General features: G+C 43.6%; 1 protein-coding gene across 2 annotated transcripts in view; it reads left to right on the top strand.

Moving 5' to 3' along the window:
• The window catches only part of LOC126297532 (plexin-A4), an 861,252-nt gene that overhangs the window by 639,195 nt on the left and 195,656 nt on the right, over positions 1 to 26,401 (top strand). For both annotated transcript variants that reach the window (XM_049988441.1, XM_049988440.1), the window contains one exon: positions 21,086 to 21,268. In XM_049988441.1, coding sequence (XP_049844398.1) covers positions 21,086 to 21,268 — 183 coding nt within the window. The remainder of the gene's footprint in view (positions 1 to 21,085; positions 21,269 to 26,401) is intronic.

Raw genomic sequence — 26,401 nt, 5'->3', positions numbered from 1 at the left:
CTGAAGCGCCTAGAACCGCCCGGCCACACCGGCAGGCCACCAAGGACAGATTTTAGGTGTAAATCAATCAGCAAAATGCCTTTTCTGTCCCCAAAAACGGTGCACACGACTTTTCGAGGTGCCAAGATTTGCTTAGATTTAACCTTCGTTGGGGATGAAATGCGTCTCCATTCCATTGATAGCCGTTTTTTCCCAGGGTGTTGTACAATATTCAAGTTTCATCCCCCGTGACTATCCGAGAAAGAAAACCATCGCCTTCTTCATTGTAGATGGCTGCTGTCGCCGAGCGGTTCTAGGCGCTTCAGTCCGGAACCGCACTGCTGCTACGGATGTAGGTTCGAAGCCTGCCTCGGGGATGGGTGTGTGTGATGTCCTTAGGTTAGTTAGGTTTAAGTAGTTCTAAGTCTAGGGGACAGATGACCTTAAATGTTAAGTTCCATAGTGCTTCGAGCCATTTGAATCTTCATTGTAGTGTGTCAAAAACTGAAGTGCAATGCCCATCCGTTGTTTTTTTGTGTTGTTCAGTAACAATTTTGGATACCCAACGTGAGAAAAGTTTTGAGAATCTCAGTTTCTCAGTAACAACTTCATGAAGTAGTGATCGTGAGATTTGCGGTACTTCCATAGCAAGGGCACTATGTGTAAACTTACGGCTGTGCTTAATCTTCTCTTTACTTCTGTGAACTAGTTCATCAGTAACCACAGACGGGCGTCCACTTCGTTCTTTATCGTGCACTTCATCACGTCCTTCATTGAACAGTCTGACCCGTATCCTAACAATTGAAGCATTCATAGCATTTTGTCCGCAAACCTCGCAGATTTGCCGATGAATTTCTTTTGGTTTAACTTTCTTTGCATTTAGAAAACGAATCCCAGATCTTATTTGACACGGGGCGGTATTTTCAACTACGGCTGACATTATAAAGAAGTACTACAAAGCACACGTCGGCAGCAGCGATCTGAAAGTGGCCTACATGTCTTCTCCTTGAGTCAGAGTAACTGCCGTCCATACTCGGAACTGCGATCGTAGCGCTGCCGCGAATAGAAATAGAAACGGCACTTACTTTGTGGACGACCCTCTCATCGCGAAAATGATAACTCTAAACGTCGTCTGATGAAATTTATCGAGAGCTTGTCGCATATGACACGGAATAAACAAAAGTTGCAGTTCCATACAAAGAATTTGTTTCATATATTCGATCGCTTTTGTTTCGTGTGCGACTAGTGACTTCGTAAATTCCACTAGAAACTGGTAGCGGTGAACCGTCTAGAAACTGAATGAGGATAATGGGCCGCCTAACCTACGGAACATTTTTGTTCACTGTAGTTATCCTCCTGTACATTATTTAAAAATAAAAGGTGTTCAAATGTGTTTGAATTCCTAAGGGACGAAACTGCTGAAGTAATCGGTCCCTAGACTTACACACCACTTAAGCTAACTTATGCTAAGAACAACACACACGCCCATGCCGGAAGGAGGACTCGAACCTGGCGCCTCTAACCACGCGGCAACATAAACGGTATTTACAGCAAAATTTAAATTGTCAATGTGTAATTCAGGTTGTATTCGAAAATTATTGATTTGTCACGTCACACAGAAAAATAAAAATGCAGATTTGTCATATAGCGTTAGAAAACGAAAATTCCTAAAAAAAAAGCTAAAATAAAAAAAAACTCCGAACAAAAACATGTCAAACATGGCTGCAATACTTCGTCCAGCTTATATAAAACATATTTCTGTTATTACTAAATAAATTTCGCAGTTATCAGTAATAACAGGAAACGCTTGCCTCTGATCATGATAAAAACAGATCTATTGGGTACAGCCGGCAGAGGTGCCGAGCGGTTCTAGGCGAACCGCGCGACCGTTACGGTCGCAGGTTCGAATCCTGCCTCGGGCATGGATGTGTGTGATGTCCTTAGGTTAGTTAGGTTTAAGTAGTTCTACGTTCTAGGGGACTATTGACCTTAGAAGTTAAGTCCCATAGAGCTCAGAGCCATTTTGAACCATTAAAGAATACACATTTAAGCAAGCTTTCACTTATAGGTGGATTAAAAATGAAACCTCTGAAGCGTGCAATGTAAGATCATTGCGATATGTTGTTTCGTGGTAATGAGTGTTATTACAGACTGCAGGCAGTCATTTAGTCTGTGTGAGAATGTGAAATGCGGACCGTTTAAAACAATGACAAGTAGAATTAAAGCTTAATATTCTTGAAGTGCTGAAGTGCCGTTCAGTAGCTTAACTGGATGCTGAAGTATATGTTGGAGAAATTTTCTTTCGGCCCTAACATTAAATGAGGCGGCATTCGTACGTGCCTAAGTACTACTGTTTCAGTGTGTGGTTGGGTCTCCCATGAACACAATTTCAGTGTGTATTTATCGTGCCATTAATTCATCGTTCATTTGCTATCATCACGTCGAAATCAGAAATATCCCCGAGAAAGAGCAACGCAACATAACGCTGCTCATAAGCCACATTGCTGTTCTTGATGTTAGGTAATGTTAACTCATATATAATTGAATTTTTTTTTTAAAAAAAAGGCAAGGTGTTAGACGTCTATGTACAAAACTGCGTAACAGGCTTGAGAATTTATTCATAACTCTACCCCTCTTCAGTTTACAAGAAATGGCTGTGACTGGAACTGCAAGAAGTAGCTAATAGCCTTCAGCTACGAGGCAGCTCTTCTTTTCCCAATTATGTTTCTTTTATTGCTCCCATAGGTAATCAGTCGAATATTGTAGATGTAGTGTGTACTAAACTCTTTAAGATTATGGCGGATAAATTATTTTTGAAACAGTAGTTGTTCCCTTGTTTTAATTGTTTTATTCCGTTATTTTGAATTTCGAAAACTCGCCCGCATCTCGTGGTCGTGCGGTAGTGTTCTCGCTTCCCACGCCCGGGTTCCCTGGTTCAATTCCCGGCGGGGTCAGGGATTTTCTCTGCCTCGTGATGGCTGGGTGTTGTGTGATGTCCTTAGGTTAGTTAGGTTTACGTAGTTCTAAGTTCTAGGGGACTGATGACCATACATGTTAAGTCCCATAGTGCTCAGAGCCACTTGAACCATTTTAAAACTCGGTTATTGCCTAATGAGTGTCGTAAGCCATTTCCGTTAATTACGTTGTGCAAAATAGTTACGTTCAGAGGTCTCGCTTTTTATATTTAGCTGATAAGCCAGAGACCGAAATAATGCAGATGACCTTTAAAACAGCGTGGAAGGTACGCGCAAGCTGTCAAAATGATGTGAGCGAATCCTTGTTTGCTAATTAGACTTCTATAAAAGGCAAATTCTGATGGCTCGCAACCACATAAACGACGAAAGTCCCCGCCCTTAATATCTGTCGAAAATGGACGATGGCAGCGAAACCGTCACCAGACATCACGCTGGTCGTTCTTGCATCATTTAAGATCTTGGGCATAGATTAGTTCACATCTCTGAAGCAAGTAAAGTCAGAAATCTGGGACCCAACAGACTGTGAACTCAGGGCAGAGAAAGGCACAAGTGTTTCGGTAATTACCGTTTGTCGCACTTCGTTTGTAATGAGAGCTCTACGCCAGTTAGAACAAAAGATGTGCTTTTGTTGATCCAAGCACATTGGCAAATACGATTAAAGTATGGAGACATGAGGCTCTGAAACTGCGATGTGTGGTCAGGTCACTCACGTTTGCTGTAGATATAAGTATACATGTAACCAATTAATATTAAAGAGGTTTCAGAATCAGTATAGTGGATGCAAAGAAGTGCACGTGCGTTTCACACTGTGAGTCAAGTCGTAAAGTCGATGATCAACTAAAAGTGTGTGTCCCTCGCGGATGCGTCTGTTAGTGTTTCTTGTACACTGTTACATCATCTTTTATATTGCTGTATGAATATTTTGCGCTGCCATTTCCGAATGTGTGTGTTATTGGTGAGGGGCCGCTCTTCGCTACCGCACGATTACGTCAATAATTGTGAGTGTGTATCAGCCCTAGAGTCGTGTGGACGGACACCGCCCATCATACAGCCACCGACAAGGTGGAGGTGGTCTTTGACTAGCGTAGCTACTCTGTGAGGACATTGCCCTCATACAGCCTTCAAACATTGCTATAGGCTTTCACAGCGTTTGTGATGTAAATTTCCCGTGCTTTCCGTAAACCGAGGCAAGCACAAATCTGAATATTTACTTTACGTCAGTGTTGGTGATAGTGGTTCCTTTGTGGGGCAAACTGCGCTTGTATTGCAAAGTTGCTGTAGACAGAGCTTTGTGCGAACGCCCATCGCATCTGGCGTCTGTGAGGATACTGAGCCGCACTCTCCAACTGCGGTATACTTTACCACGAAATAGTTCATTTCGTGATCAAAGTACTTGCCTAAAAAATATGGAGCTGGTAGAAGACTTAATTTGCGCGCGATTAGCTTCACACTGCCCTTGAAAGTAACTAGAAAAAGAGCTTATTTTCGTGTGGAATGCGCTTCGAAGAGCCATAAAGGACAGCCAACCTGCAGAAGTGACAGCTTGGGTCTTCGGGATATGAATAAATCACGTAGCAACAGAGGAGGGTGTCTAGTCGACTGGGAAAATTTGTGTAACGAAACAGTAATTTGGATGATCAACGATTTTTTTGTCGCTACGCTGCTTTTTTAGCTCTCCATACGATGCGTTCTTCTTCTTTATGGACTTAGAAATGCTGTTTTTGTAGCCAGGTTGCGTCCAGACGCCACAAAGTCACCCTAAACTAAGAATGAGGGGAGGGGGTGGGGCGAGGATGTTGTGTAAGACCTATATACTGAGCTGGGCATTTGCTACACATGATTTTTATGTATGCCAGAGGATGAAAATTTATGTTGGCTGCTTTTCAGGTTATGATGTAGCCTGCGGCGTATTTCGATTGTTTGCAATGCAAGTCTTCTCTTACATCGTTTTAAGATTCTGGGAATTTTTTTGGGGGGGATATTACCGAGGAAGGAGATGCATGTTGTTTATGCATATGATTCAGTGGTGGTATGCATAAAACTAAACAACCAAGCTCTAGCAATTGCACTTTTCAATTATCTTTGTACTCATTGTAAACTTACCTCTGACTCGTATAACATCTTCATGCCAAGGAACAGTGTAAACATAATATACAGTGAAGAGCACATGTAAAAAGTAACAGTACGCAGCATCTTATCGACTCTACATTCCTTGTAAGCGCACTTTACTCTTACGAATTGATGTTTTCTTAACTTCAACACTGCCTTTTGTGGTAAACCAATTTTATTATCATCAAAAGGCGAAACATAACCTGCTTAGTACTTGGTTTGCTACTGGAAAAAGGCGTATTTGATCAACACCAAAAGCAGGACTGTAGAAGCACAATTCTCCACCTGAAGATGATCGTGTGTACCATTAATAACTGGTACAGATGATCACTGTGTTTTATGATTTGGACGTCTATTTCTGTGCAACTAGGGTAATGACTGTTTTCAATGAGGTGGTTTGTAAATGTGGAGTGTGTGCTGTTGCTTTTCAGTGCTCTTGAAGTTTCGGAGTGTGTTACTCTGTAATTTCTGTAGGCCTTTCCCACGTATACTGAACCAGAATCTTTGCTGGTTAACAGGCATACACAAGCTTTGCTGAATATATCCGTTTTAGTGTTACATGAGAATCCTTGGAAGAAAGATGACGTACTTAATGCGTTAAGCTGTGGCCAAAATTTAGAGAATCTATATTCGAGGAAGTCTGTAGACCATTACGTTGTCACCAACGTATGTTTCACATTGGGATCGTGGGAATAAGATAAGCGAGAGAGGACGCATACAGATGCATATAGACAGTCGTTTTCTCCTTGCCCAGTATGCGAATGGAGTATAAAATAAAAATAATTGTTTGTTTCTTCGTTGGGGACCACAGTCATGTAGTAGTTTTTCAATGAAATTTCCACCATTTGACTATCTTCTTGAATATTCTTTTATTTCACAGTATTCAGCATTCTAGCCATTACCAAGTGCAAAGTTAAATACCACAAAATGTAGATAATGTCACCTGCACTACTTGTCTTAAGTTGGTCCTCACATCCTATAATGCGACGACTGGTGTGTTTGGTGTAATGTTTCGACGACGACTTGTCATTGACAGATGGACATTTTGTGGTATTTTGCCTTTTACACTTGATAGTTGCTATAAAGCTGTAATCGCGATTGCACGAAATAAATAAATATTAAACATACAGTCAAATGGCGGAAATTTCATTAAATCCGATACTGGACCGATGTGCTTTTCGCCATGGACTTAACAGAGGTTTGCGGAGTATTTACGTGGTTGTAGAAGACTTGTCACAAAACGTACCATTTTTGGAACTCGTGCGACGGCCATAACCCATAACGAAGGAACGAGGGTAATCAGGATGGGCGGAAGTGAAGAAGCGGACTAAGTTCAGAATGGGACGAAAACAGTCGGGAATACTCGAAGGTTTGAATAGAACGCTGATTGGAGGCATATAGCGCACATTTCGGAAAGGGGACCGGGCTCGTAATGAGCTCGTAGGACGGTGGCTGCGCGATGAATTATGGTGAGCCGCAGGCGAGCGGCTGCAAACCGGTTGCGGCACCGTTCTTGTCCAACCCAGAGGTCGCCACGTGTCCACGCCCACAGCTTCTGCCGCGCACTCCACCTCCTAATATTATATTTTATATAACCGCACGTGCTCTGCATACCGCTACGGAAGAATTTGTTGTTTAACTCTGCACCGCGGTTCGGAATCCACCTTTTACTTGTAGCTCCAGGCTGGGTAAGTCAGTGTAAAGGTCGATGGAAGACCTAGGGAAGGACTGTGGTGTTCAAGCCAACCTTCTGCTTGAGAACGGTCTTACCTTTAATGTTTTACCTTCTACAGATCATATATTCTTGTCGTAATCGACAAGTTAGTAAAAAGAAAAAAAGTCATGCGTTATGTTGTACGTTTAAGAAGAGCATTCAAAGACTGCATTTGGGGTCTGGACGGATACGAAAACCACATTCAAGGAGAAGAACCTGTCACTCAGGCGACATTGTTGCGTCTCATCAGGAGCATATTCAGGGGGGTCATGATTCCCGCCCTAAAAATCAAAATCACTGTACTAACCCACTGATATACATGAATTATTGTGATTGTATTAAAACATTTTATATATTCTGTTTGTTATTTTTAAAGTCCTGCTCATCTCTTGCATGCTAAGTGTGGTTCAAAATGGATCTGGGCACTGTGGGACTTAACTTCTGAGATCATCAGTCCCCTAGAACTTATAACTACTTAAACCTAACTAACCTAAGGACATCGCACACATCCACGCCCGAGGCAGGATTCGAACCTGCGACCGTAGAGGTCGCTCGGTTCCAGGCTGTAGCGCCTAGAACCGCTGGGCCACTCCCACTCCAGCCGGCTATACATTGCAGTTTATAAGTAATAAAAATTAGTTCAGCGCGTAACTTCTGCGCTTTTATGTAACGGAAGCTGTTACTTCCGACGCAAGTACAGTTTACATGCAACAAACATAAAAAAATCTACCTTAATATTGTCTTTTGTACTCAACAGAAAGTTTATCATAATCAGAGGCAACAGTTCCTGTTATTTCAGTAAGTGCGAAAGTTGTTTATAGATAATAGAAACATGTTTTACATGACCTCGACGAATTATTGCAGACACGTTTGATAAGTTTTCTTTGGCGTTTTTTAATTTTAGCTTTTTTTTTAGGAAATTGCGTTTTCTAGCGCTATATGGTAAATCTGACCATTTTTTAATTTTATTTGTGCTACAACGTATCTGTGCTTCACATTACAAATCAACAACTTTCGAATAAATCCTCCGGGATTTACTAGAAGTTGAACTCCCTGGAAGGTTAGTCAAACGAATTTGCGTAAAGCGATTTAGAAAAACGACGGAAAAGCTAAATCTGGATGGCCAGTGGAGATTATACGAGTTGTGTGTGTCTTACAACGAAGCCACCCCGTGCCGTATGCATTTCTTTACGCGAAGCAGAACTTGGCCGAATAACAACTGAAACTTTTTTTGTAGTCTCAGACGTGTTTATGCACACCGTATCTGTCTTCATATCATATGCAATTTACTGTTATATGGTATCGAGAAGGTCTTGTGTGAGAATTCCGATGGGCTACTGCTACCGTGAATGTATGTATCAGTGAAGTTAAATAATCTTCTTCTTCTTCTTCTCTTCTTGAATTTTCTTGCCCTCCCCTCAGTTGTTCTCTTTATTCTTCACCATGGTTCGCCATGTTCCCTATCGAGCGCCAGTTCTTATGACTCGAAGTCTTGACATGGATTGCCAATAATTTTCTTACTGTCTTAACGTTGAGTGCTCAGGAAACTCATGGAGGCACCAGTGATATGGTTCACGAGGACAGCTAAGGGCGATGACTAAGAGGGTTCTTAAGATATCGCAACACTAATCTCAACTGATTTACTGAAATCACAAAAAAACCTGTGTTAGTACCTTAGGATATGAGATTGTTCTCTGCTTCTGCTGAACGAGAAGCGAGTGTTCTACATCGTCATCTTGTGATGGTGCCTGTCGTTTGTTACCTTCGTGCTCTTTTTATTCTAGGTTTTTCTGTTGCGAATATTTGTAGCTAAAATGAAGAACAAGATCATTATTCGTCCTTGTGACTTTAAGATAGCATGAGGGTGCACAGATACTGTTCGGCAGACCAGACACGCATTCTTTCATCGGCAGGCACATCTGAACGACGGCTGCGTCACACTGTGTTCTAGAAGCCTCATCAACGCGCGGTGCTACAAAACGGAATCAAATATTTGTGTCTCCGTCGTTGTAAATTTGTATGTTGTTTGTTGTTTTTCCTGGCGCTAAAAGGAAAGCTTAGATGTCCTCATTATGGTGAAAGTTTTTCGGAGCTACGGAGGCTTTTATCTTCCGTCTGTGAACAAGGGACGCGAATCGTCTCAAAGTAAAGGAAACACGTTTGCTGGCATGTGTGCTCCTTAACGAGCTGCTCTGCTAACAGCGAAGGTCCCCCTACCTGTTACACGGAGCGCATGCAGACGTCGTCTCCCTTGCGCTCACTAGCAAGACGGTGCACAGTGAACAGATATTCACTTTAACTGAGATGTTAAAAACGCACCGGCTTTCTATTCTTTCAAAGTTATGGTGAATTAGGTATTCACTGCTGGGTATTAAAATTACGTCACTACGAAGGCGGCTTGCAACAAACGTTAAATTAGCGTAAGTGTACTACATGTTTGTATATGCAAACGATCAGCATTTCAGCGCAACCCCCCAGAATAAGCAGGAGTAACGCCATCTACATACTGTATGCATGGAAAGATTACGCATTGGGTTTCTTATTCAGAAATCGCATCTGAATGTTCGTTGTCTGTGAGAAGATCTTGTGATGCCTCTTGTAAGAAGGAGAAACTTACAACAGTGCGTGACGGTATTAGATAGGTACAGCATCGTAGTATATCGAAAATGTGACTCATCGTTCCGCGATATTGTTGCTCGTGCTTGGATCTCGAGGCTGACATGCGAGAATATGCAATTGATGGATTCAGGGGGGATATACTCAACACCTTGCTGGAGTGTCAGTGGCCCCACGCGTCTAGCGCCCGATAGGGCAGATACTGTTCACTCGGCCGTGCAGGATCGTATAGCCACGTGACATAGGTTTATACTCAGGAAATACTTGATTGCGGCAGACCTTTTTCTTTACATTTAATGTTACAAGGCCACTACTTGGTTTATTTTAAGTGGGCATTACTATTACTAGACAATGCTATTTTTGATATGATGGAATTATATTCTCCTTGAGACATATGAGGCTCAACTTTATCTTTGACGACGGAAGACAAAACAATGAATTAAAATTTATGCCATGGCCGGGACTTCAACAAGGCTATCCTACGTACTAGGCAGACGTGCTAACCACTACAACAGCTGCACAGACTAAGCCAGTCCAGTGGCCTCCCTTCAAACTTCAGTTCACATCTTTAGAAGGGAAAAATGGGCTGAAAATGTGAACTAAAGTTTGTTTTAGTGAGGGAGTTGTCCGTGCAGCTGTGGTAGCCACAACACTGCAGTGGTGTAGTGGCTAGCACGTCTGCCTAGTAACCAAGAGACCTGGGTTGAACTCCTGGCCATGGCATACATTTTAATTCGTTGCTTCAGCTTCTATCCTCATAAAAGAATGCTATTTTTACTTATTTTAGAAGTCTAAGACAGTATGTGTACCGAGCGAGGTGGCGCAGTGGTTAGCACACTGGCCTCGCATTCGGGAGGACGACGGTTCAATCCCGCGTCCGGCCATCCTGATTTAGGTTTTCCGTGATTTCCCTAAATCGCTCCAGGCAAATGCCGGGATGGTTCCTTTCAAAGGGCACGGCCGATTTCCTTCCCCATCCGCCCCTAATCCGATGAGACCGATGACCTCACTTTCTGGTCTTCTCCCCCCAAAACCAACCAACCAACCAACCAATAGTATGTGTTCACTACAGTATTGATGTTACAATTGTTTATATAGTTGTACACCTAACTGGCCACTTAGCCTCCTAGGCTATGCCTGGGGAGTTACCCGCCCTGGCATGAAGAGCAGGGCCTCTACTGCAAGCCACCTAGTGACTACTACGAACACTGTTTATGTTGCTGTTCCTACATGTTTTTTTAAATATTCCAACTGACATTTTTAAACGTATTTACACAGAACAACACAATTGAAGGATCACTTTTTCGAAACACTCTAATTGTCTCCCGTTGCGTCGCAGAACTTTGAAATTTGGCTCAAAGGTGCCTGCAACATTCTTCTGTAATGGTGCAAAAGTATGGTGTCCTTCAGTGCCACCCTCGGGCCCGACGACGCTTCAGACTGCAAAATATCAAAACATGCGAAGGAAAGGCAGGAGCTTAGAAGTTCATGTGAGGTGTGTTAATGATGTCACATTGGCATCAAATTTCACCACAATTGTGACAAACGCCACCGTGGACTTGTCACATGATGGGAAGGTCGTCGCAGCCCCTTTACCCACATTTTAACCCTTCTTTTGACGCCTCCGTGACGGAGGTTAGAACTAAGGAGCCCAACGTTGATACCACGAGGTTTTCTTATGTGCCGAGGAAAACATTGCAGACATTCAACCGCTCAGAATCGACACGAATAGATCTCAGGGGGTGGCATAAAGGACATCAATGAAAGCACCCATTTCGTAAAGGCGTTGATTCCCACATGTTTTTCGGTTGAAAACGGCAATTTGCCTTGCCATGAGCAGCAGAACGACTTTCTTGACAGTTGTTGACACTGCTAACATCCTGCTTCATAAATGTATCCACTCAGGGGAAACCCTTGACGAGAGTCCTTGTCACTTGCTAGCAGACATGCCAGAACGAAAAGGTGTCAAGCAGTTGCCTACGTGCAGGCGCTTATGACTCTCGTCCTGGGTTTTCTCAGCACATGTACATTCCTAAAATTCTCAACAAACATGGACAGATGGCACTGAGGGTGTTGCCAAACTGGAGAATCTTTGAAGGACCCTTTGCCGTTTTATTCACGCATGTGCCAATGCCGCGTCCCCTCCGTGATCACGCTACAAGAGGGCGGAAGATGTATATGAACGGTTTGCTTCTTCGGATCGAGTTCAAATTTCGTCTAACGACTTTTAACGATCTCTTGTGCTTCCACGCTGTACACCAGAAGGAAAATTGCCATTGAACCGCAATCCAAAGGTGTGCGATCACGTCCAGAGACTTTGCTGGCCCACGATGTGTTGTTAGAAAAAGATTGAAGCGTCTGTGGTGTGTCAAAAGTGTCAAAGATCGTCGTCCTTTTGATCATCGAACTGCAAACTGTCGTTTGCGGCCGCAGAGTATGTGGGAATCAACGCCTCAGGGTGGTTTTATTGACGCCGTTTATGCCACCCTCTGAGGCATTTCCGAGTCAATTCCTAGCAGTGATTGCGTGTCTGAATCGGTTTCGTCGACCACTCATTAGAAAACAACGTGACTTCAGCGTTGGGTGTCGCCATTCTGATCTCCGTTCGCCGTTGCAGAGGCGAAGGACAAAAACAAGGGGGGGGGGGGGGGGGGGGTGAAATGTGGGTAAGAGGGGATGCGACGACCTTCCCATTGTGTGAAATGTCCACGGTGGCGGTGGCCAGGATTGTGGTGAAATTTGGTGCCAAAGTGATGTCATTAACCCCCATTACACCTCACATGAACTTTTGATCTCTTGCCCTTTTTTTACATGTGTCGACAATTTGCTGTTTTGTGCGTCGACGAGCCCCAGGGCGACGTTGCAGGGCGCCACGCTTTTGCATCATTACACAGGAAGGTTGTAGGCACTTTTAAGCCAAATTTCAAACTTACACGTCTCAATGGGAAATCATTACTGGGTTTCGAGAAAGCGATCCTTTATTTCTGTTGCGCAGTCTGTTTTGTGCTCGTTGCGCATTTGAAGCCAAGATTGGAGATTTGTGGTTGGACACGAGAGGAGGCAGCCACTACCATGAATTCCATTCCCAGGCATCCTCTTTGTCCGTCTTTCAGTAGACGGAGGAGTCTTCCTAATGGCCACTCTCTCCCTCTGCCTCACTGATTGGTTAGTTCCTTCACGAAGCGGACTGTTCCTACGAACAGCGAAAACACGTGTGACGACGTCTAAAGCGCCACGGACTGTCAGCACTGCTCAGTACTGTTGCAGGTTCCCTTGTCGACAGCAGAAAGAGGCGCACCCATAGTGATGAGCCCACTGGCATCGGAACGGTTTGGAGGTGGGCTGCTAGATTTGTTACTGATACGTTCGAGCAACCCGCGAGTATTACGGTGATGCATCGTGAACTGAAATGGGAATCCCTGGAGGGAAGACAACGTTATTTTCGCTGAATATTGTCGAGAACCGGTAGTGGAAGTTGACTGCAGAACGATTCTGCTTCCGCCATCGTACATTTCGTGTAAGGACTACGAAGATAAGAGAAATCGGGGCTCGTACAGAGGCGTATAGGCAGTTGTTCTTCCCTCGTTGTATTTGGGGTGGAACAGAAAAGGAAATGACTGGTAGTGGTACAAAGTACAACCCGTCATGGACCACGCGGTGGCCTACGGGAGTATGTGTGTAGATGTGAATGTAGATGAACAGCAGTGGGCACAGAAGTGGCACCAAGTCGTCTTTTCAGACAAGTTCCGGTTCAGCGTAGAGCATAACAATGGACGTATCGGTGTGTGAAGGCGCTGCCAGATTGTGTTGATAGGTGTTATACAGCCAGTTGACGTGGTGATACGGGGTGCCATAGCATACACGCACGATTTCCTCTGGTACCACAGCCAGCAATTTGGACAGCAACCGTTACATTTGTGACGTATTAAGGCCGGTGGCTGTACGCTATCTTCGAGGTGTCCGTCACGTTGCCATTCAACAAGGCAACACAAGACCACATGTAGCCCATGCTGTCCTGAGCTACCTCCATACAGAGGACGTTCGACAGTTGCTCAAGGCAGCACGTTCTCCTGATCTCTCACCCACTTGAATTTCTAGTCATAATTTACCGAGAGACAAGCGCGCCACCATTCGCCAGCTACTACAACGGATAGAGTGTGACGTGCGGTATCCGCATATGTCATCCAGTCTCAGTTCGACCTGATGCCCAGCCAATGAGAGCCATGAATTGGCTCTTCATACTAAATTTCGCATCCTGTACACCCCCAAATCACTTACAGATTTAATCACATATTCGTTTTACTATCGGTACATATGCGACAGCATGCACTAACTAATGTATTCCAAAAAGCCGCGCATAGAAACAGGATTCTTGTGGCGCTCATAACTCGAATTCTATTGATGACAGAAAGATAGGGTCACGTGTTTTGGATTTGGGACCATTTGTATTCCAAACAAAAGGATCGTCTTAGTGTCACTGTCGTACAGTACAGAGTTAAAATATGAATATTACGCACTTCCTACTGCTCAGGCAAATGGCGCAAATCATTGGTACTTCTTGCAATTGACGTGGTCTACAGTATGCCTTAAAGGGCTTCTGGAGGCACAAATTGGTTCATGGACGGTTCCTTACAAAACCCTAAAAAGATGTTATCATTTTTTCGTACCAAAACCGAGACGCGGTTTCCAAGACATCTACGTACAGCAAATTGCTGAAATTTTTACGTTATTTTCCTAACACTAAGTTCTCGAAAAAACTTGAAAATTTTCTTGATGTCGTTACCTTTCCCGAGATACAGAGGTTCAAAATTACCCTACTTGTACACGTAAAATCCGGTGTGAGACGAAAATATAGTTTATAAAGTGACGTAGAACCGAGAAATGTGCTGTGAGGTGTCTCCGTTATCATCAGAAACCCATGTTGTTGTAGTACTGAAGCACATGCAAAATTTTTGTGCAATTAAAATGGAGTCTGATGTATGGAATTAGTTGTGAGTTATTTCAGTTTCACATAAGCAAATAATCAAAATTTTACTGACGCACACAGTTTTCTTTCATGTGAGTGACATGTCCCTGCAATGTCAGGAAAAGAAGGGAACCAGCGGAAAAATGTTCCTATCAGAACACAAAAAAGGCGAGAATGCTCCTATTTAAAGACTCTGCTTTAAAAGTGTGGAACCAGCTGCCTCATTCTATCTTCCTCTGCAAATTAAAAAAAATAAAAAATCCCAGAAATTCTGGTATGCCAACGTATTCACCCCTTTTTATGCTGATAGAGAAGGAGACAGTGTCAGCAGAAAAGAGATGGGAAAGTAATAAAAATTGGAAGATAGTAGACAGTAGTTGTGGTATAGAAAGAGCGAAGACAGTGATATTGTGAGAGAAAGGGTGGGACATAGTGGCAGTGGAACGTAGTTGACAGTGACAGAACAGTGCTAAGAAAAGAGTGAAGGAGAGAGTGACAGTGGAAGAGGAATAAAGAGAAGGAGAGAGTGGAAGTGGGTGAGAGCAAGTGATAATGAGAGACAGAGTCCATGACAATGACAACGAGGAAATGAGGGATAGTTACAGCGAGGAAACACAGCAGCAGTGGGAAGGAATGAATGACATAGCAACAGTGAGCGAGAGCAACAGGGTGACTGTGTGAGTCGGAAGACACAGTAGTAGAGTGGGAAGACACAGTAGTAGTAGGATAGAACAAAGGAGTCCATGGTTATGAGATATGAGACCGTGACAGTTAGAGAGAGAGAGAGAGAGAGAGAGAGAGAGAGAGAGAGAGAGAGATAGTGATAGTGACAATGAGATGGGCTGAATGGGCGACTTTCAGAGATGCACTAGTGGGTGTGAGTGAGTTACAGTTAGGAGAGCTTGGGGGTGAGAGGTGAGTTGCATGTTAAATGGTATCCATATTTTCTGTCAAGAGTATTTTATACAAAAGCATATTCCCCTTTTATGTGCTCCGATAGGAGAAATTTTTGCGTTGGTACTGTAAATGCAGAACAAGTAGAATTTCGTTATTTCTTTTCCTCGTGAGGTTGCCGTTTCATTGCCCAGCAATGTAAGTACATCGGTGATTTTGTTTGTGATCTACACGTATGATTGCGAAAAAAAGTATTCTCTTCATGTTGGTAATTTTCTGCTGTAGTTGTCGCTATTCATTTATAACAGTCGACTCCCAGCTGACTCTCAAAGCATGTTTAATTCCCGTTGCATGCTACTGACATTTTGCTGTTAACAGAAATAGATATGTAGACATGACTTAATTGTGCGGCACGTTTTTTGTGTGCGGTGAGCGTGTCTGCAGATAAGGAATGGAGGGGAAGCGCCGATTGCACAAGAAATAAAAACATGGGGGCTCAGAGCGGACAAAGTCTCCGTAGTTCCGGATGCATGCGTCTGAATTCACTTTGACATGTACGCCGAGCACACAAAGCCGCCAAAAAGACTGATTTAATGGCATAAATGTAAATTAAAGTTATCGATTAGACAAGCACAGGTCCGAGGATGAGCTCTTGCACTCCCTACAGTATTCTCATCGAGTCGCCCGTCTCTCTTTCCGTTTGTACTAAAAGAGTTCGACAAACATTTCCTGAATATTTCCATTTATTAATTTCCAGCGGTTTCAAAAAAGAGAAAAGCTAGCAACGGTCTCCGTAGTAGCTCGTTGACATGAAATAGTGACTTGGAGACGCCCGTTTCTACGAAGCGCGCGCATGTTATACAAGATGCTCGTTAAATGTCCGGCGAATTGACCGATGTCTTAATGGCTCGGAGCAACGCATAAACGATTCTCTCTGTATTGCTAATTGCGAGAACAGACACCAGAGACGGAAGCACTGTTGGTGCAAATGTACGGAACAGAAACATGAGAGGAAAATGTATCTGACTGATTCACACGCTTTCGGTACGAATCGAAAACTGGTGGTGATGAATGACATTCGGGTCGAGCGTCCGCTCGCATACCCATAGACAACATCAAGCAAGTCCTACCGATGCTGACATAAAGCTGATCGCTGTCACTGAGAATTATATCATGGAACTTAGAGATTAGCTAGGATAGCGTTAACGTCATTCACAAACATTCTGATAAGCGGGAGAGCTATTTCCTGTTTGTTTGACACAAAATGGCTGACGAGAAAAGACAACACTGTTGGAAAAGGCTGGAGATTTCACAGAGGCATGTGACCAAGAACGATCTCTTCTATAGATTAAAACTGCGGGGAATCAGAAATGGTGCTCTCAGGATTATCCGGAGGAGAGTAGGCAGAAATCACTGTCACAATGCACACAGCTGACTGCATCACGTTGTGGCGTACACCTACAGTCTGCTGTTATCAATGATACGGTCGATTAAAAAATAAATCTTTGCTGGTAGTTTTCAACAGCTTTATCAGTGTTGCCAAAAGTTTGTTAATACTACCTGTTCTATTTGATTTATGGTATCATCTAGCAATTTTTTTTAAGCACACTTTTTAAATTTAAGCTGCCTCCATAGCCCAAAGGTTAGCCTCGTTGCTTCGGGTGCGGAAGGAGTAAGGTCCGATTCTCGGTACCTCCTTAGATTTTTTTTCTGGTGTAGGGAGGTCTGGAATGATGTCCACTCAGCTTCGTGAGGCCAAACGAGGAGCTGCATGAATAAAGAAGCAGCTGCCTCGTCAAGACTCGTCTGCTGGCAACAAGGGTTGGAGGTATTGGTGACATGCTGATCACGTGTCTCCTCGTATTGGCGTAGACCAGCCGGAAGAAACCTAAGGCCTAATCCCTCTGAGATTATTACGTTATGATTTACCTCTCAAATTTTTCTCTACTCATGTTTTGACTCTGTGTAGTGTTTACATTCTATCAAGTTTTTTTTATTACGCTGTCAGCTACTTACGTCGTTTTTAATTATGCACAACTAAACATAGCACGTGTATTCGTTTCTTAATATAGTCAGTAACTGAAGGCAATCTAGATATAGAATTTGCAACGTCGTAATGGTCGACCATATGACGTCGTCTGATGTTACAGGCACAGCACGAGGGGTGCCCAGAAAAAAACCGGAATAACATTGAGGTGGGCGGAGCTTGTGTAGTACGCATTTCTACCGCTAGGCACGTATAGTGCAACTCAATGCCAGTTCAGTGCTGCCTGTGTTGCCGACATGGCTTGTTTTGTTCGTCTGCAGTGATTGCTTTTGCTAGCGCTGTTTTATTCTTGTTTCGTTTCTTATGGCGGAAAGTTTAAGTGAACAACGTGCAGCTGTGATTTGTTTTCTACTCGGTAAAAATGCTACTGAAACTGTTTTAATGTTGAAAACAGCTTACCAAGATAACGCTATGGAAAAAACTAGAGTGTACGATTGGTTTGCTCGATTTTAAAATGGTGACATGTCGATTGATTACAAAACCTCGTGCTGGACGTCCATCAGCTGCCCGAATCGACGAAATTATTGAAAAAATTAGAGAGCTTGTGCTCACAAATCTTCCATAGGCAATTGATCAACTGCCAGAGATTAGTGGGCTATCTTGGAGCTCGGTTCAGCGAATTTGTGGCAGACAAGACACTGACTCTTCCACTAGGACAACGCACCTGCCCACACAGTCATCTCTGTTAGACAGTTTTTGGCTAAAAATGGCAAGGTTCCATTGCCCCATAACTCGCCTGACATGGCGTCGTGCGACTTTTTCGTATTTACACGCGTGAAAAGAGACCTGAGAGGACACCGCTTTGACAGCATTGAAGACGTCAGGAAAAAAATGAGGGAGGAACTGTCAGCCACTTCTAAAGATGACTACAAAACAGTGGAAGCACTATTGGGGCAAATGTATTAGGTGTAATGGAGAGTATTTTGAAGGAGATAAGGATGTTATGTAAACAGTTTGAAAATTTATAGCTTTTAAAAAATAATTCCTGTTTTTTTCTGGGTACCCCCTCGTATAGGCCCTTTTTTTCTACGTCGCTTGAGAAGATCTGGAAAGGAATTTATAGCTCCTGTTGCAAAAATGCAGTAACTGTTGCGAGTAGGTTTTTTTGGTTGAAGTTATTCCTGCATCACATTTTAAACCTATTTCGAAGCTGTACGGTGGCGCTTGACACCAGCCCGGATAGCTTCTTGCGTTAGTAAGCTATTGCCGAGGGTTCAGGGAGTCGCGCTGGTCCCCGAGCGAATCTGCCCAAGCGATTAATGACCACGGCCGGTGTGCCGGCCAATCTGGATATACTGTTTATGCGGTTTCCCACACCCAACTTGGTAATACCTTGCCGGTACCCACGACCCGCGCGAGTTACGCGATTCGGAAAACGTGAGTACTAAATGCAGCAGGTGCGTTACTCCTGTTTGCCTCCCCCGAGGAGTTTCATAGGAAGGGCATTCGGTCACCCACTACCTCGAACATTGCGAAATCCAGATTCACATGCCGACCCCGCTAAGGCCAGGAAATAGATAATCCTGTCACTTGACGCCAATTTCACCGTTCTGTGTCCGTTACCAGTGTAAAATTGCTGACAGCAGCATACGGTCCTCTCGACTCATTGTTATTTCAGTCTTGAACTGTTTATTTCTGGGGGTTTATTATGATACTCATTCAGAGAAAGTTGGAGGATCTTTTATCACAGATAATAGCACACGTGTTTTGTAACTTTATTTATAGGCAAAATATCTGACATAAATTTTGAAGACTGAAAAAGTGGCAAGGAGAGTGCCAGGTAATGTAGCTGAATGTCCTAAGTAGGTTAAAAAATCTACACCGCATGCAGGCGTCACTGAAACCAATAGTATTCAATACATTCTGCGTTACATCGTTCCCATTCTTGGTGCTTGTACTTGAGGAAAAGAGATTGTTGCTAAATTTTAGGAAAGAGATATCTGAAGCTTAAAGTTCGAGGGCGTGTTGAAACTGATGCCTCTGAGTTTTTCTATATGAAAACTCGTACAGATTTTAAAATAAAATTGTCGTTATTAACATTCTACGTCCTTAATTTTCGTGACTACATATCTACAGCCTTCTGCGGCTAGATGGCTTCGAATTGTAGCGTGTAACACGGTTGTGTGTAATGCAACTATATCGGAGCGTGAGGAACAACATACTATAATCGAGTTTCGAATTGGAAACTCATGCAGCAGTCTCTCCTTGAGCATGACCAGACACGACCGTTGCGACGTTGGTAACAATCCGATCCTTGGGTTCATTTAGAAGGCTTCACGTTGATAGTGGTGAAGTGGTGCGAGCACAGGTGAGATTGTGGATCCGTGGAGGAGGAGGAGGAGATGGAGATTAATGTTTTTAACGTCCCGTCGACAGCGACAGCGAGAGCGTTAGAGACGGGGCACAAACTCGGATTAGGCAAGGATGGGGAAGGAAATCGGCCGTGCCCTTTCATCGCGGCATTTGCTTGAAGTGATTTAGGGAAATCACAGAAAACGTACATCACGATGGCCGGACGCGAGTTTGAAGCGTCGTCCTCCCGAATGCGAGTCCAGTGTGCGAACCACTGCGCCACCTCTCTCAGTGTGTGGATCCGCCAAAAACGGATAGATCATTCTACAGTTATTGGTCTCTCGTTGGGCGAAATGTGCTCGTCGCCAAGGTGACTATAATGAGAAATAGATATGTAAACATGAATAATAGCCGGCCGCAGTGGCCGAGCGGTTCTAGGAGCTTTAGTTCGGAACCGCGCTGCTGCTACAGCCGCAGGTTTCAATCTTTGTGTGTGATGTCCTTAGGTTAGTTAGGTTTAAGTAGTCCTAAGTCTAGGGGACTGATGATCTCAAATGTTAAGTTCCATAGTGCTCAGAGCCATTTGAACCATTTTTGAACATGAAGAATAAAGATGTAGGATGTTAATAACGCTAGTTTTGTTTGTAAAGCCGTAAGAGTTTTCACATTAAAAATTCGAAAGCGTTACTTTTCAGCACGTCCTCTTATGCTGTGGAGGGACTTAGAATTGTCCAAAAATATATATGAACGTTCGAAAGCGTGAACTTCGTGGAGAACAAATCTACGCAATAATGCCAAATGATTTGCCCATAGCTGAGGTGGCCACTGAAGACAGGCAGACGTCTGCAAAAAGATAACGCATTAATAAGCTCATTTGCAATATGTACACTCAATAATTGATATGTCCATAACTTTGAAGTGCTGTAGATCCTTCCGTGGTGCTGAGTTGTATATGATAAGAGTTATGTTCCTTATACAAATAAATAGTCCTGAATTCTGATGCAGTCGGATAAGTCAATGATGGTAGTAAAGGCCAGAAGCGTCGTGCTACGTCAGTGCGTTTTTTCTAACTTCAGTCTTCCGTCCTTAGTTGATAAGTATGTAGATTCACTGAGTCTGGGGCAAAGGTCTGAGTGCCTTTGGAGGCAGAGACCCATGGATAAGCGAGCTCGCGCGGTGGCACACTGGTGTGAGGTTTTGAAAGAGCCATCTCCCGCGTAGCTGTGAGCGGCGGCCTGGTGCGATCGACCAAGACGCCTTCGACACCGCACCATTGAGCATGACCTCTTATTGTGAAATAAAATAAAAGAAACAATATTTAGATAAAATATTTGGGCTTTCGAGTGAACAAATCTGTATCTCACCAGTATCGGGACTAACATTAATTTTTGGCCATGAAAACTCTGTTAAAATGTATTGGTGTCTTAGATCATAGCAGTAAGACAAATGTGCTGGAGACCCAGCGATAACGTGTTGGCTGGTTGTGTTTGCAGAAGCTGCAGACCATCGGCGAGGACTTCTGCGGGCTGGACGTGAACACGCCGCTGGGCGGCGAGATGCCCATCGCAGCAGTGCCGGTCCTCATCTTCGGATCGCACCTCACGGCCGTCGCCGCCACCTCCACCGGCGACTACACCGTCGTCTTCCTCGGCACAGCCAACGGCCACCTCAAGAAGGTAAAAGCCGCCTGCACAGCGCCCGCTTACTTTGCCGACAAATATCGAGCTGCATCTTCCTCAGGGTGTGTTGTCAGAGGTGACACGCCAGTCTACGATCGTTCCAGACAACGAGAATTACAGCGAGTACCAGTTGGCTGAGCAGCTTCCAAAAGACAGTCATAGTTGGGGACCTTGAATTCCTACCTGCCCTAGCCACCACGTGCTATTGTTCCCGCAGATCACACACTATTGCTAAAGGTTCTGCAAAGGATAAACCAACGCTTCCGAAGGTCAGTGTTTTTGGGGGCCCACATGCTGGCAAGGTGGAGACGGCTGACGCTTCCAACCGCAGTCATTCACTTTGCTTTTGTTGGCGGTATATAAACTCTGTAGACAAGTTTTTGGACGTTTTAGGGTTGAAACCTCCTGGCAGATTAAAATTCCGCGCCAGACGGGTAACTGATTTTGCGCTTTTCGATTTAGAGGATTGTCAACTGATCCACACAAGTACACTTCGTAGTGTATTCTTCAACTTCTGCTACGACACACACAGCCCGCCAGCGAGAAAGAGCGAACTTGATAACAATTTACTATTTTATACTGTCCATAGACCTCACATCGGCTGCTAGTAGTAAGGAAGAATAATTTAATGGCTGTAGCAGCCTGGCCCGAGTAGAATGTTTCGGGAATCCCAAATGGAACCAACCAATAACGAGGACTAGTGAGTGCTAGGAGGTATATAGCGCAATGTTCGCGAGTTAGATGGTCCCCAGATGAGAAATGGAACAGCTGCTTAGTAAGCGTGCTGTACGCATTCATTAACAGTTGTGATTTCAACAATATTATTCTCCTAAACCTTAGGGTACCAAACACTGCACTACCAATAGTAGGGAATCATAATGTATATTAGCTGAGTACGCGGCATTACTCTGCTATGTATTTATTCCAGTATTCTGTTAGTCCATCTCCTCCTTTATCCCCTCATTCTCTATCTCCGCTTGCCCCTCTCCCTGTTCACTTGCTTCTCCCCCCCCCCCCCCCCCCCCCCCCTCCTTGTCCATCTCCTTTACCTGTCTCTAATTTCAAATGTTCAAATGTGTGTGAAATATTATGGGGACTTAACTGCTAAGGGGTCACCAGTCCCTAAGCTTACATACGATATAACCTAAAGTATCCTAAGGACAAAGAAACACAACCATGCCCGAGGGAGGACTCGAACCTCCGCCGGGACCAGCCGCACAGTCCATGACTGCAGCGCCCTTAGACCGCACAGCTAATCCCGCGCGGCCCTCTAATTCCACCTCATTCTCTCCTCCCTCTCTCTGTCCGTCTCTTCCTCTCCCTGTCAATGTCCGTCTCCTCCTCCTCCTCCTCCTCCTCCTTCTTCTTGTCCCTTCTCTCTGCCCATCTCCTCCTCCTCCTCCTCCCCCTCCCCCTCCCCCTCCCCCATCCCTCTGACCATTTCCCCCCTCACTCTGTCCATTTCTCCCCCTCTCCTCCCTCTGTCCATTTTCTTCCTCTCTCTGTCCATTCCTCATTCCTCCTCCCCACTTCTCTGACCATGTTATCACCCTTACCCCAATAGCACACTGGTGGTTCCTACCCCACAGTATTTCTTTCCACATTTTAATTAATGTGTGTATCAAATTTGGTTGAAACCCCTCCAGGGGCTTAGGCTGAACTTTCTACCTGTGGCATTGCCAACGTACGCACATTTCAATTCTATTAAACATATATTTAAAATATTTTACACGTGTTTGTACGCATATTTCACCTACATCTCTAGTGAATTTCTCCCTGCAGTTTCATATTGACGCAGGTCAATGTTTATTAGATGGTTTCTCCTGAACTACGTGCTGTACAGTGAATAATGCTTGTAGGTACAGTCAGTGGCATATATGGATACTGTCAACGAATTGTGTCTAGAATACAGTTAGTAGCAACGAAGTAATAAATTTAAACATCTTGCATGATGGGGCAGTTTTTCACATACCCCATTCTTTATGACGTCATATCTCATGAACTATGGGTTGTACAATGATATAATTTTGCTGGTACATTCCGTGGTATATGTGAATACTGCCTGCAAAATGTGTCACGAATATAGTCAACAGTAACGAAGTAGTGAACTGAAACGTCATGCTTCATTCGGCAATTTTAATGCATGAAGAACGAAAATGTAGTAAGCGATAATTTTTTTCCACTGGATGACTTAAGAGTATTCGCGCGTCGTGGGCTACACATCTTTTTCACCACCACCACCACCACCACCACCACCACCACCACCACCCTTTTGATGACCTTGTATTGGTGTAGACCAGCCGGAACAGGCCTAAGGCAAATCCCTCTGAGATGATTATGTTATGATTTGCCTCTCAAAGTTTTCTGTGCTCATGTTTTGACTCTGTGTAATGTTTACATTCTATCAAGTTTGTTTATTATGCTGTCAGCTACTTACGTCGTTTTTAATTACGCACGATGATGACGAGATGTAGTACGGGAAGAAACTTATCGAGGATTACAAACAGGATTTGTATCAGTTGGATTACGATGAGGAATAATCCTATTTATTACATCAGAAGTATTATTCATTGTATCATTCATCTGAGCCTTCTTTAGAAGAAGACTAGCACCAACAATTGAACTAGGAATATTATGACCTCCAATAGGAATTCAACCTTTCAATCCTATACAAATTCCATTACTTAATACAGCTATTCTTTTAGCCTCAGGAGTAACCGTAACATTGGCACATCACAGTCTAATAGAATTTAACCACACTCAAGCATTACAAGGCCTATAATTCACAGTACTATTAGGATTATATTTCACAGTACTTACAGCATATGTATATTGAGAAGCACCTTTCACTATCGCAGACACAGTATATGGATCAACATTCTTATCCCTACAACTACCATTTACAGACACTAAGTGATAAATCTACCAAGTTTGGTAGAAATCAGTTTAATGGTTTAGAAGGAGATGCGGAACATTATACAAAAATCTATTTTTATAATACTTGTGGACAACAGCCATTTATACTTCAAGGAGGAGAAGAGAAAATAACTCAGTTGTTTTAAAAACCTGAATCAGAGCACACATATTCACACATACGCAGGTAACATACAGTATGGACAGCACAGAGTACTATTTCTCAACCACCAATAGCTGCTGATGAAATAAACTTTCATTCATCACTAGTTTTTATCGACCGATCGTTGACAGATACCATGAAATTATTTACATCAGCCTGAGTAGGATGTCACCACGAGGGAAATAGGTTATGGTACCTGTTGATGGGCTGATAAAGGTTTATTTCATCAGAAGCTCTCTGTGGTCCTGAAATCACATCATTCAAATACTTATGAGTAATGAGGTACAGCCTGCTGAAAATATGTTGCATAGGCCGTGTCTCTCAATTATTTATTATTATAGATGGTGTTATGGTACTATCCACGTTTTATCAGATGTATAACTACAAAACAGTTATAGTCTACATTCTTTGCAACATAAAATTATAATTAGATGGTAGCAAAGCGCGCGGTCTGAACTGTAACAACAGACCATTGATGTGTAGTTATTATAGCTCTGGGCGGGTGGGAGAGGGTCGGCTTCGGCTTTGGTTGCATATTGTGTTGTCAGCGTGGTGGTAAGTTTCATATTACTGCTTGATTACCTCTGGTTTTCGGCCTTTTGTTTTTCCTCTCGTGCTCCCATTTCTCGTGAAACCTGAAATCGAAAGATCTACCAATTGGAATAACGTAGAAGCAGTTAATGTACATTCACTTGCGTAGGTATTTGCTGGGTTCAGTACGTTTATTTTGATGTGACTATGGAGTAATTTCCCCCCAAGTTTCAGTAGTAAATTATGTTTTGATTCCTCATAACGGAGTTTTAGGATACTGACAGTTCGATTTGGAAGTAATTTCTATAAAGTGGACTGTGTAAAAGCTTATTTCTCTGTGTGTACTTGACTGGACATTAGCTCAGTTAATTTGCCTGTAAAACAATTTTGCGCTTCAGTCATGGACTGTGCGGTTGGTAATCGTAATACACACTACGTGATCAAAAGTATCCGGACGCCCACAAAAACATACGTTTTTCATATTAGGTGATTTGTGCTGCCATATACTGCCAGGTACATCCATATGGGCTGATCCCGGCGGGGGTTCGAGCCCTCCCTCGGCCATAGCTGTGTGTATTTGTCCTAAGGATAATTTAGGTTAAGCAGTGTTTAAGCTTAGGGACTGATAACCTTAGCAGTTAAGTCCCATACGATTTCACACTCTTTTTTTTAAACAATTTGAAATCAGATTTTAATGTTTTTCGCCTCTTAATGAAATTTGTTTTGAGATAATGGAAGTAGGACTACTGTTTTCTAAGAATAGGAATAATACCATTTCATATGCTATGGTTTGTCAAGATCAGTTGTGAATGGTAGAAATATGGAAAAGGAAGTTTCGGTGTCTTATGAAAAGAATCGATACCATCTTGAATTCTCTGACAGCTGAATTGTGGGGTGTTATGGAACTTAATCGGAAGTTGTGGGGAGAATAGTTCGGAAACTACCACTGTTCTCATTTCGTTTTCACGATTCTGTGACGATGGGTACTGGATTATCGACGTAGGTCGAAATGAAAAAACCAAGTGGTCAAGCCTGTGGAGAGTCCTACGGCCAACGATAGGTCGTTTACTCAGAAGCTGCCGCCTGGGAGAAGCGCGGCATACAAATAGTGTGTTAGGCGCGCGAGCCGAGTGTATATGGTGGAGAATCTATGCTGTCTGCGGGGTCGCCACCGACGTACGTGGCGTTCTGAATAAAAATGTCGGCAGATGCGCAGGGAGCTTTGGCAGGCCGTCGCCTCCGTATTGCCTGCTCTGGCCTGATGGGCTGGCGAACGGTTCTCTTTTACCTCCACGTTTCAGACTTTCATCTGGGCGGACACAAGCTGACTCAGAAATTTTCATCGACTTCTGCCGAACTAGAACCATGTTAACTCATAACAGTATGGCAGGAAACAACACAGGCGAGCACAAACGAACCACTGAAGAATGTTTATGTAACACAAGAGCTATTTTCCACATGAATTGTCGGGGGACGGGAACAACGGCTCATTAAAGGTGGCTACCCACTAGGGCTGCACGTAA

The sequence above is a fragment of the Schistocerca gregaria genome, chromosome X, assembly GCF_023897955.1.
Source record: "Schistocerca gregaria isolate iqSchGreg1 chromosome X, iqSchGreg1.2, whole genome shotgun sequence".
NCBI lineage: Eukaryota > Metazoa > Arthropoda > Insecta > Orthoptera > Acrididae > Schistocerca > Schistocerca gregaria.
This window is presented reverse-complemented; position numbering and strand designations above follow the sequence as displayed.